Source organism: Amphibalanus amphitrite, unplaced genomic scaffold (genome assembly GCF_019059575.1).
Source record: "Amphibalanus amphitrite isolate SeventyFive unplaced genomic scaffold, NRLGWU_Aamphi_draft 000297F_arrow, whole genome shotgun sequence".
NCBI classification, from domain to species: Eukaryota; Metazoa; Arthropoda; class Thecostraca; order Balanomorpha; family Balanidae; genus Amphibalanus; species Amphibalanus amphitrite.
The window spans coordinates 525,544-538,315 of record NW_024881792.1 but is presented as its reverse complement, the minus strand read 5'-3'; the positions used below and the strand labels follow the sequence as shown (position 1 = coordinate 538,315).

The 12,772-nt window shown below is 43.9% G+C and overlaps 1 protein-coding gene across 2 annotated transcripts in view; it reads left to right on the top strand.

Moving 5' to 3' along the window:
* Window positions 1-12,772, top strand: part of LOC122387761 (SH2B adapter protein 2-like) — a 167,308-nt gene that overhangs the window by 73,511 nt on the left and 81,025 nt on the right. For both annotated transcript variants that reach the window (XM_043378210.1, XM_043378211.1), the window contains exon 3: window positions 8,440-8,541. In XM_043378210.1, the coding sequence (XP_043234145.1) occupies window positions 8,440-8,541 (102 nt within the window). The remainder of the gene's footprint in view (window positions 1-8,439; window positions 8,542-12,772) is intronic.

Below are 12,772 nucleotides of genomic sequence, written 5' to 3'. Positions count from 1 at the left end.
ACAACAATTATGTGACTATTAATTCGGTGTTTAAACTTTGAACCTCAATATTTGTATATATGTTACAGGCAAAGTGAAAACTCGGGCATTTTGCAAAATGCCTAGGCAATTTGCAAAATGCCTGACCGGCTAGGCATTTTGCAAAATGCCCAGGCAATTTGCAAAATGCCTGACCGCCAGGCATTTTGCGAAATGTCTAGGCAGTTTGCAAACTGCCTGACCCACCAGGCATTTTGCAAACTGCCTAGGCAGTTTACAAAATGCCTGGCAGGTCAGGCATTTTGCAAAATGCCTGAAATGTGATTGATTTATTTTACCGTTTTTGTTTACCACAGGCGTTGACCATGTCGCTCCCATGTGCCTGAGCCCCAAACACATTCAATATTTACGAATATACCCACGTCTTGCGCCACTTCCGTCGAGATGGAACCACTACTGAATGGTGTAGATTGAGCCAACGTCTCCCTATAATTTTCGTATACGGAGTTGTAGCCGTTCGTGTGTAGGAATGCTGCGATGGGGCGCGGAGCATGGCACAGAGAAACATGGGCGCGGAAAAACGCGGCGACCGGCCGAATATTGACCCGACATTCTTCGCTTCCCGTCACTGAACTCATAATGCTTCCCGTGCTTATTTACATCACGGCAAGAGAGGGCCGCAGCGACACGGGGTTGCCAGCGATCGATAGAACAGATACAAGCGTATCCAATAAACATTTTTGTTAATCACGTGTCACGTGGAAAGAAATAGTCTATATCTTGAGAAATCAGCCATTTTTGGTACATTTCAGGAAAAACAGCATTTAACCCGCGCCCCGCTGGGGGGGGGGGCAGAATCTGCCCCCCCTCCCGTTTTTCGCCAATAACTTCTAAACGCGTTACGCTAGCAACGTCAAACTTTCAGTACCTTATGATACATCAATTTGACACGTTCCCTGAAAATTTGAGCGAAATCCGTCGGAATTTTTTTGAGAAATTGACGTTTTAGTGACGTCATGTTCGCCATTTTCGCCTCAAAAACGGCAAAATTTCAAACGCCGCTAACATCTTCATTTTTAAAGAAATCAAGACGTAACAAAAAAGGTTATACGTGATTCTACTTTGTCTATCAAATGGCTATCTCGGTTTTTTGAAAATTTTGGATTTTGGCCAAAATTTTTCCAAAAAACTGACTTTTTTGGGAAAATATTTATAAAATCCAAAATTTTGAGTTAATCGAAAAAACCGGAATATATGTTAAAGAAGTGGTCTATGTGCACCTACATACCAATTTTTAGAAGAATCGGTTCAAAAACGTGGGAGTTATTCAAAATTTTATGACGTCACGACACACAAAATTTTTGAAAAATGACATTTTTGGAAGTTCTAGACCTTGTACGGAAACAAAAATAGCACCATTCGATTCGCCGTGAAAAATTGCATCAGATAGACACCTTTTAAGGCCTTAAAAACCAACTTCAAAATTTGACCTCACTTGACCTGACCTTGACCTGACCTCGACCTGAAATTCATCCAGAGGTGGTCCATATCACTTATTGAGTGTGCCTATTGAATTCTATGAGTAAAATGACCCATAAAACATGTGTCGCACATGCCCTTTACTATATTTTGTTTTTGGTGACCTGACCTGACCTGACCTGACCTTGACCTTGACCTTTGAATGACATCGTATGCAACGAATATTGTCTTGGTAGTCTAAGAACACGTTTTGGGCAATCAGTCTCAGTCCATTCTTCGGCAAATACGGTGCAAGGCCGATACTGTAGAAACTTGCATTTTGAACCCTTGACCTGACCTTGACCTGACCTCTGACCTACTTAAGCAAAAAAATTTGGGCTCTTAAGATCCGCCTTGTTGAGAGCTTTCGATTGCCGTTTTCCCCGTCTTTCTACGACCATCGGTTCGGAAGTTAGACAGGGGGGGCAGAATCTGCCCCCCCCCCCCCAGCAGGGCGCGTATGGCTGAATAGCCCAGCGGGGCGCGGGTTAAAAAACAATGGCAATGCATTGGAATGAGATGAGATATATTCCATAAACAACAAGGACATGTGGCTTTTCCGCTTTTCCAGAAAAGCAAGTTTTTGGTTATGCATGACCCACGTGCACACCTTTGTAATAAAAAGACGCTTAGAGATTACAAGTTTTAGGTACATGCAACATTGCAACGGGCATGTTCATCTTTACACACAGTCACAATGCATTGATAATGTAGTAGACGTGTGGCTCGCCAACCAAGCTACCGTACATCGAAAGAACATTCTTTTCTGATCAATATCCACACAAAGTATTTCCAGAGTCATCAAGGCTCTTAGAAACATAACCGTGTTTAACGCGTGTTTACCGATAAAACCGCGCCGGCCGGGCCGCTCGCGCTGCCTGGGGCTCAATAACCTTGAACTCGGCAGCGCTACCCGGAGAATGTCTCACTGTGTGTCCTCCCACTTGGTGCGTATCGCTTGTGATTAACCCCTGTTGGCGGCACTTACAATGATGCTTACGCATCGTCGCTGGTGTGAGTTCGATGTCAGGCATTTTGCAAACTGCCTGAGAAAATAATTTCAGGCAGTTTGCAAAATGCCTGGTGGGCCAGGCAGTTTGCAAACTGCCTAGGCATTTTGCAAAATGCCTGGCCGGTCAGGCATTTTGCAAATTGCCTGGGCATTTTTCAAAATGTCTAGCCAGTCAGGCATTTTGCAAATTGCCTAGGCATTTTGCAAAATGCCCGAGTTTTCACTTTGCCTGTAACATATATAATTATTTAAAATAAGGTTTGAATCAGCATTTAGGTAATTGCGTCTTCAAAATTATTATAAATTATTTATATCAAATTATTTATTGTTCGAGATAAGTCACGTGATGCTTCCAGTCTCCAGATTATGTGCTCAGGCAGCATCTTTTTCAACTTCAATTTTGAGCTTTTTGTGCCTTCTTTGGGGCCAAATGATGGGCGTTTTGAGACATACCATAAAACATTGAGCCTGCTAATGCCAAAATAAAATCATTTTTTACGTTTTCAAACTAGGATGTCCTGTTGATTGTTTGAATTGGACAAATTAATTCGTATTTGATGTAAGATAAAAACACCAAAACCACCCAACGTTTCGTGTTATTCACTTTTTCAAGGGTGATATGACACATTTTACCTACAGAGTCAAGTACGTTTTTTCGGTTTCGTTCGAATATAGCGCGGGCACTTTTTCACAAATTTCCTCTGCCTTGCATGACATATTGACATATACATACACACATACTACAAATTAACGTCTTTCCTAGCCAACAGAGCAGACACCGAAGCTAGTCTGAAGAATCCACTCGAAGTGTTCAAAACATCACCTTTCGCAATAAACGCCGCTTCTATAATTCTCCGTTGGGTTTTAGAAAAGTTTTGATCCACATGTGTAGCCCGCGTCCAATCAGGTAAATGCCCTTCTTTCTCAGCGTGAATAACAAATGCATTAGAAAGTCTGTGATTACGTAAATCCCCCCTGTGTTCACGGACCCGTGTTTTGAGACCCCTACCAGTTTCCCCGTAGTACACCCGCGGGCACCCACTACATGGAATTTTGTAAACTACGCTGTCACTGTTGCGAGGCTGTTTCCTTTTTTTACGCATTATCCCACCTATCTTCTGCCCCCCTACAGAGACTATGCGCAGCGCAGGACCTATCAGTTTCTGAACCGTTTCATTCAAGGGAGAATGCGGAGCTACTACCATTGGTTTGGTTTCTGCCACAGGCTGACCAGCTACAGCTGAGGGCTGGTTATCTGAGGTGACAGATCGGGACCATATCTTCTTTGCTTTGTCTCTCAGAGATAAAAGCATGATTAAAGGGAATTGAAGTTTCATGAACGTTTGAACCACATAATCGATCTCGTCACGTAAAAAGTCTTCGGAACATATTCTGAAGGCGCGCAAAAAGAAACCAATAACGACCCCGGATTTAACTCTCTGACTGTGCCCTGAAAAGTAGTGTATAAGGTCATCCTTGTTTGTTGGCTTTCGGTAAACAGTGAACTTAAGTGAGTCTCCCGTTCTGATCAATAGCGTATCTAAGAAGGGAAGCCTGTCGTTCTCTTCCTCCTCCACTGTGAATTGTATAGCGGGATCTACTGCGTTTAGTTCATGGAGGAGGTTTGTGATATTAGTTTCTGATGGGATACATGCCAGTACATCATCGACGTATCTAACCCACAAGTTATGCTCCCCCACTATACGTTTGAACGGGTCTTCCTCCATTTTCTCCATATATAAGCACGCTAAAACGGCACTTAGAGGGGAACCCATTGCTAATCCGCTAACTTGTATGAACTCCTTGTCATCGAAGGTAAAGGGGTTGAAGTTGACACAGAGTCGAATTAATGCCATGAAGTCTGCCTTTGAGACCGGAAGATCCTCATCATTCACGTTAGATAGCGCCCTGCCTACGGCATCTAAAGCCCCGTCTACTGGAACGTTCGTGAATAGGGCTTTGACATCAAAGCTCACCATCTTCTTGCCGGTTACGCGGAGATCTCTGATGCGCCTCAAGAGATCACCTGAGTTCTTGAGATGAGCTGAGCTTATAGTGCCAAGAAGGTCAGATAACGGCTTAGCCAAGACCTTAGCGAGCCGATGAGGGGCGCTGCCGATACCGGATGTTATCGGCCGCATTGGAGTGCCCGATTTATGTGTCTTCGGCATGCCTCTCATCGTTGGTGTCCTAGGGCTTTCTTCCAAAAGATGGAGAAGTTTCTTTCCCTTTTCTGAACGGCGCAGTATTTTTCGTGCTTCCTTGTTAAAGATGTCAGATGATTTCTTCCCAGATCCCAATTTGACTGGTTTGTAAGTGGCAGTTTCGGAAAGGAGAGTCATCATCTTCTCATTATATGCAGTCATGTCCATTATGACGACGCCCCCACCTTTGTCTGCAGAAGTGATAATGATATCTTCATTCTTCGCCAGGTTTTGCAGCGCTCGAATGTATCTTCGAGGTAGCGAGTGATGGTTAGAGTGGGCAAGAGCAAAGAGACATGTCAATATACCTTGCTTGAAGCCTTTATCAATGTCACTATCGCTGAACTTGTTGTTCTTTGCCAACAAGTCCATGTACTTTGAGTTGCTCTTCCCTGTGTCGAATTTGAGACCTAAGGAAAGAGCCTCCTTTTCTACGTCACTGAGAACATATTTGGACATGTTGTTGATCAGGTCATCAGGTACGGGGAAACTGGTAGGGGTCTCAAAACACGGGTCCGTGAACACAGGGGGGATTTACGTAATCACAGACTTTCTAATGCATTTGTTATTCACGCTGAGAAAGAAGGGCATTTACCTGATTGGACGCGGGCTACACATGTGGATCAAAACTTTTCTAAAACCCAACGGAGAATTATAGAAGCGGCGTTTATTGCGAAAGGTGATGTTTTGAACACTTCGAGTGGATTCTTCAGACTAGCTTCGGTGTCTGCTCTGTTGGCTAGGAAAGACGTTAATTTGTAGTATGTGTGTATGTATATGTCAATATGTCATGCAAGGCAGAGGAAATTTGTGAAAAAGTGCCCGCGCTATATTCGAACGAAACCGAAAAAACGTACTTGACTCTGTAGGTAAAATGTGTCATATCACCCTTGAAAAAGTGAATAACACGAAACGTTGGGTGGTTTTGGTGTTTTTATCTTACATCAAATACGAATTAATTTGTCCAATTCAAACAATCAACATGTCAAATGATGTAAGAGATGAAACATTTGCGATACGACACGAATTTTACCTACGAGATAAGTACTTTCGAACCAGGAACCAACTTAGTTTTCTAGAAGACTGCATAGAAGAACAAGTACTACCTCGATCTGCCCCGAATGCTCTCTATTCCGACGAACGCCCATTCACTGAAGCAGCTAGAGCTTATCTGCAAGACGGGATTGAGAAACTGAAGCAAAGGGCAGCATCTTTGAAAAGCAGTTTCGGAGAACAGCTCTCTCGACACCTAAACGAACGTCTGATACGAAGTTCAATCAAACACAGAGAAGTCCTGCAAAACAAGTTAGCTCGGATATGCTCAAACAGTAAGTGGAGAGAGGCAGGCAACGCTGACCTGATCAACAACATGTCCAAATATGTTCTCAGTGACGTAGAAAAGGAGGCTCTTTCCTTAGGTCTCAAATTCGACACAGGGAAGAGCAACTCAAAGTACATGGACTTGTTGGCAAAGAACAACAAGTTCAGCGATAGTGACATTGATAAAGGCTTCAAGCAAGGTATATTGACATGTCTCTTTGCTCTTGCCCACTCTAACCATCACTCGCTACCTCGAAGATACATTCGAGCGCTGCAAAACCTGGCGAAGAATGAAGATATCATTATCACTTCTGCAGACAAAGGTGGGGGCGTCGTCATAATGGACATGACTGCATATAATGAGAAGATGATGACTCTCCTTTCCGAAACTGCCACTTACAAACCAGTCAAATTGGGATCTGGGAAGAAATCATCTGACATCTTTAACAAGGAAGCACGAAAAATACTGCGCCGTTCAGAAAAGGGAAAGAAACTTCTCCATCTTTTGGAAGAAAGCCCTAGGACACCAACGATGAGAGGCATGCCGAAGACACATAAATCGGGCACTCCAATACGGCCGATAACATCCGGTATCGGCAGCGCCCCTCATCGGCTCGCTAAGGTCTTGGCTAAGCCGTTATCTGACCTTCTTGGCACTATAAGCTCAGCTCATCTCAAGAACTCAGGTGATCTCTTGAGGCGCATCAGAGATCTCCGCGTAACCGGCAAGAAGATGGTGAGCTTTGATGTCAAAGCCCTATTCACGAACGTTCCAGTAGACGGGGCTTTAGATGCCGTAGGCAGGGCGCTATCTAACGCGAATGATGAGGATCTTCCGGTCTCAAAGGCAGACTTCATGGCATTAATTCGACTCTGTGTCAACTTCAACCCCTTTACCTTCGATGACAAGGAGTTCATACAAGTTAGCGGATTAGCAATGGGTTCCCCTCTAAGTGCCGTTTTAGCGTGCTTATATATGGAGAAAATGGAGGAAGACCAGTTCAAACGTATAGTGGGGGAGCATAACTTGTGGGTTAGATACGTCGATGATGTACTGGCATGTATCCCATCAGAAACTAATATCACAAACCTCCTCCATGAACTAAACGCAGTAGATCCCGCTATACAATTCACAGTGGAGGAGGAAGAGAACGACAGGCTTCCCTTCTTAGATACGCTATTGATCAGAACGGGAGACTCACTTAAGTTCACTGTTTACCGAAAGCCAACAAACAAGGATGACCTTATACACTACTTTTCAGGGCACAGTCAGAGAGTTAAATCCGGGGTCGTTATTGGTTTCTTTTTGCGCGCCTTCAGAATATGTTCCGAAGACTTTTTACGTGACGAGATCGATTATGTGGTTCAAACGTTCATGAAACTTCAATTCCCTTTAATCATGCTTTTATCTCTGAGAGACAAAGCAAAGAAGATATGGTCCCGATCTGTCACCTCAGATAACCAGCCCTCAGCTGTAGCTGGTCAGCCTGTGGCAGAAACCAAACCAATGGTAGTAGCTCCGCATTCTCCCTTGAATGAAACGGTTCAGAAACTGATAGGTCCTGCGCTGCGCATAGTCTCTGTAGGGGGGCAGAAGATAGGTGGGATAATGCGTAAAAAAAGGAAACAGCCTCGCAACAGTGACAGCGTAGTTTACAAAATTCCATGTGGTGGGTGCCCGCGGGTGTACTACGGGGAAACTGGTAGGGGTCTCAAAACACGGGTCCGTGAACACAGGGGGGATTTACGTAATCACAGACTTTCTAATGCATTTGTTATTCACGCTGAGAAAGAAGGGCATTTACCTGATTGGACGCGGGCTACACATGTGGATCAAAACTTTTCTAAAACCCAACGGAGAATTATAGAAGCGGCGTTTATTGCGAAAGGTGATGTTTTGAACACTTCGAGTGGATTCTTCAGACTAGCTTCGGTGTCTGCTCTGTTGGCTAGGAAAGACGTTAATTTGTAGTATGTGTGTATGTATATGTCAATATGTCATGCAAGGCAGAGGAAATTTGTGAAAAAGTGCCCGCGCTATATTCGAACGAAACCGAAAAAAACGTACCTACTTGACTCTGTAGGTAAAATGTGTCATATCACCCTTGAAAAAGTGAATAACACGAAACGTTGGGTGGTTTTGGTGTTTTTATCTTACATCAAATACGAATTAGGATGTCCTGGCTCAAACTTTGGCCACTTTACGTGTAAAGCTTATGGTGAAGGGAAAACTGGACGCCCGGCTGAACGTCATTACTCGGGTAGCAAATCGTGTCCAGTGGGAGTCGAAAGTATCTCCAAATGTCGAAAAAATGTGTCAGTATTATAAGAAACACCCTGTATGTTACTTGACGAATAAGTTTTTGAACGTAAACCTTGTGTCACGCTTACGATTGTTGTCCTCAGGCTGTGAGACCGAAGAGCGGCGTGTTCTGTTTCCTGATCACAGAAGCTCGCGAAACAACGGCGCTAGAGATGCCCGACCGCGAAAACACATTCGTACTGCGGGTGAGTGGACGCAGGGCAGGGCTGTGGAGTCCAGGGCTGCCGAGTCGATGGATTTTAGGTAACTTTGACACCGAGTTGAACTTCGGCTTCAAAAATTGACTCCGACTTCGACTCCAGCCCCGACTCCGGACGTTCTTCAGGAAGTCCATGTAATGAAATTAAATTGCATATCTGAGATCTTATCATCTTGGCTGAAGCGAACCTTTGGGCGTTCCAAGGCCTTGTAAGGTAGTACTTTTTAACCCGCGCATGACTGGGGTATTTTCCATAACGGGAGTGACTGAGGGGGGCTCTCCAGACTCCAGAGTCCCCCTCCTATCTCCGAAACTACTTGGCCGATCGTCAAAATTCAAACGGGGTCTGATAGCCCTGAATAAACCTGTCGAACGAAACCTATTTTCTTTGACCTCGAGGTCACCGATGACGTCACAGGTCGGGTCAAAGTAAAAATTATCGGCATTTTTGCTTGTTTGCAATTTAGTTTCTGGCCGCCGGCTGACACATCCGATCAGGCTCATTTTGGCTTACGCACTCCTTGATATATGGCTTAGATGTCCTGAGGGTACCGAACTTTTACTTCGAATTTTTCAGGTCAAGGCTAGGTCATCCTAGGTCACAAAAATTGTATATCATGTACCGGTCACGTGATGCATGTTTTATGGTCCATTTTACTCGTAGATTTCGACAATATGTAATGTCGTTTGTGTCATTTGAGGTCATATTGAGCTGAATTTACCGGAGGTCAGCCTCAGGCCACTTTCAGGTCAGAAATGATCAAATTTGATTTTTTTTCAACAAAAAAGGTGCATATCAGATGCAGTTTAAGCTCAGGAACACGAAGGTGCCATTTATATTGCTGTACGATGTCAAAAACGTACTAAAAAATGGTTTTGAAAAATATATAATTGTAAAATTTTGACAATAATGCAAATAACTTGGCTATTTTTGAAGATATTGGGCTAAAAGTGGGTAAAATAGTTAATCAGTGTGTGTTCTATCACACATATTCCGTTTCTTGCGAAAAATAAAAAAAATAAAAAAGTATATTTATGTTATTGTAAAAACATATTTTTCCACATTTTCAAAATTTCGAAAATATGAGATAGCAGTTTGATAGCTACGTGTATTTGTAGTCTACTGATGCAAAGAAATTGGATCTAGCTTTAAAACTAAGCTCTTGAGAGCGTTTGCCGTAATTCAACATTTTGCATCAAAATCGGCCGACATGACGTCACTCTGACGTCATTTTCGGCCAAAGTGTGGCAGCTAGAAAGTTAAGATTTTAACACAAGGTGTCAGATTATTACCGCTGAAGGTACAGTCCACAGCAGAAGTAATGTGTGGTTTCAGTCATGGGTATGTTCTGCTTCTGAAGCCTAAGAACGATTAGCCAGACTGCAACGAGACTTTAAATGTAGCTTACATGTATCTTCACCCTTGCAGCTACAACTTTATCTATTGACGTCTTCTTTTCAATCAGTCCGCATTTAAAAATCGTCGGTCAAAGCCATCCGTTGAGATTGGTAAAACCACACATTACTTTAGCGGTGGGCTGTACCACAAGTTTTATGTTGATCCGTCAAACGTTTTAGAAGATATTGCTGAAAAACGGGAGGGGGGTCTGTAGAACCCCCCTCCAGTCATGCGCGGGTTTAATAGCATGCAGAAATAATAACAGGCTTTGACGCAGCAGCCGTTTACAGTTTTTTTTCGATGGGAACGCCAGGGCTGGAAAAAGTGCTTCGGTGGTTGTCGTCCGAAGGAAAACGGGCTTATTTGGTTGTCAACTCAAGATGTCTAACCCGCGCCCCGCTAAGGGTCCTTGATTTCCACAGCTTGCTGGGGGGGGGGAGGCGGGGGGGTCAACAACTCGCTCTTTTAAGTCTGATCCTAGGTCAAGTAGTGACAAGCCGTAAACGGCATTCGAAAGAACGTCCAAAATAAGGACGAAAATATGTCATTCATTTTTTAGTTCAAGTAAAAGGTCATAGGTCACCAGATGCCATTTAAGGGAGATTATGACCTTTTCCCACTTTATTGGAGTTGGGACCGTTTTTTAGTAGAAAATGTATAAATATAATGTAAATTCATTGCATTTTTCCGAAATCATAAAATTACCATGTTTTTTTAAGTTGAAGTAGCTCAAGCGCTCCGCGCTTGGTAGTGATGGGTGAGCAAGTACTTGCAGGTTTAAGTAAAATCGGTGAGTAAAAACTAAATAATATTTGAAAATTTTATTTTAATTGATTGCTCCCTTTATGGTCAATTCGTGAATAAAAGGTTTTCTTATACATTTGTTTTTTCGACGTGTACGAATGCTTTTAATTATTAGGTACCGGACAATACATAATTTAGTTGCAGCATTTCTCATTTCAAATAAGGAACGAATGAGAACGAAGTCTTGCTCTTTATTTTTGGAAGAATTTGGTATAAGTTATTTCATTAGTCAGTATGTCAAAAAACTCTTTTCATATATTGATACAAATATATTACCTTTCTTAGAATACCAGTGAGTCGAAATACATGTGTACCGGATGACATAAATTTCGTAGCTGCGTTCCTTCTGATTTGAATGGCCACAGTACCTACACACGTTGCACAGTGGCCCTTTTTCAGAATTAGCACGCATTAATTCCCACAATACCTGAAAAAGGTGCAAGACATCACCACGTGATCAAGGACGTATTCCCTGCCAATGCAAAGAGAAGAAAAGAAACGAACTGCCCAAGGAGATTCGGCCCAACAGCGACAGGCCGCTCGGGCCAAGATTTGGCGCACGTTCGCACGGCTCGCCCGCCGGCCAGGCCGCTCCGAACGCAAGTGTGGCGAGCCCGCCAGCCGACCGCGCTGCACTGACCGCCAGGACGCCCCAGGGCGTCACGTGACCGCAGCTACAGCTGTTGCCAGCCACCGTTAGTATAATTTCAATTAGCACATCTTATGGCAAAAGTCAAGCCACATTTAGGCGCACACCAGGTGACACCAGCTTCGAGCCAGGTCAATGAGCTTAGTCGTATCGAACAGGAGCCACAGCCGCTCGCGGACTGAACTGGCTCACATTATCCACCGTAGAAGCAAAATGGCGCAAAATGGCGCGATGCCCTTTGGTGGACATGGTCAGAAGAAATCGGCGATTCGAACGATGTATAATATGACATGTTCCAGAGTGTGCTACTTAACATAAAGCTTCAATTGTATGCCGCCATCTCCAGTTAACCCGCGCCGTGCTGGTGGCCTGAACTTTCCGCCGAGTGCTGGGGGGGGGGGGGGGCGTTTTCACGCCCCCCCGTCTAACTCGGCTCCTGGGCCACGTAGCGACACGCGGTAAGCGGCAATCGAAAGAGCGTCAAAAATAAGGACGAAAACACCTCGGTCATTTTTTGGGTCAGGTCAAAGGTCAGGTCACCAGAGGTCACCAAAGGTAAAATGTTGACTCTTTCAACATTTTGGAAACTGCCAACGGCTATCTCGGGAACCGATAGAGCTACAGCGCCGCGGAAAAGCGCATTCGATAGCCCTTTTACAGACCTTTCTGAGTATTGTTCTCAGATTTGACCTCAGGTCAACGGTTTAGGCTCCAGAGGGCAAAAACTCCAAAAATAGCCGTTTTTACGAAAAACGTTTTTTCGTCAATAACTTTTGACTCATAAGCGCCATGACATTACTTTTGCCAGCATCGTGTTCCTCTCGTTGAGACGCGTCGAATGAACTATTTGTTGACCTTGAAAGGTCATTTTGAAAATTTGACCTCAGGTCAAGGTCATGACCTGACCGAAAAGGGTCATGTTGCATATCAGTCGATCCGTATCGTCGAGCTGAACACATCTGACGTGTTTTCACCGCTCTAGCACGTCTCTATCAAAAGTTATAGCCAAAAAACTGCTGGCGACCGTTCATGACCTGAGATGACCTCAGGGGCACACAGAGGGGTCACAGGTGCATTTTTCCTATTCAGTGTGTCATGTTTACCTATGAACCGATGTTTGAGAGCGTTTTGAACGATATTCGTCCAAAAGAGGCGCATTTCAATTTTCTCCCATTGACTTATAATGGAGAGGTCGCAAAATTGACCTGACCTTAGGTCACAGATATCAAAAATCCGAGATATACATTTTATACATACTGTTACTCATATCAATCGCTGAAAGTTTCAAAGTGATCGTTCAGTCGGTGTAGCTATAGCGAGCCTTTGAACTTTTTCTGAGGTAAGGTCACTTGACGTGACCTGGTG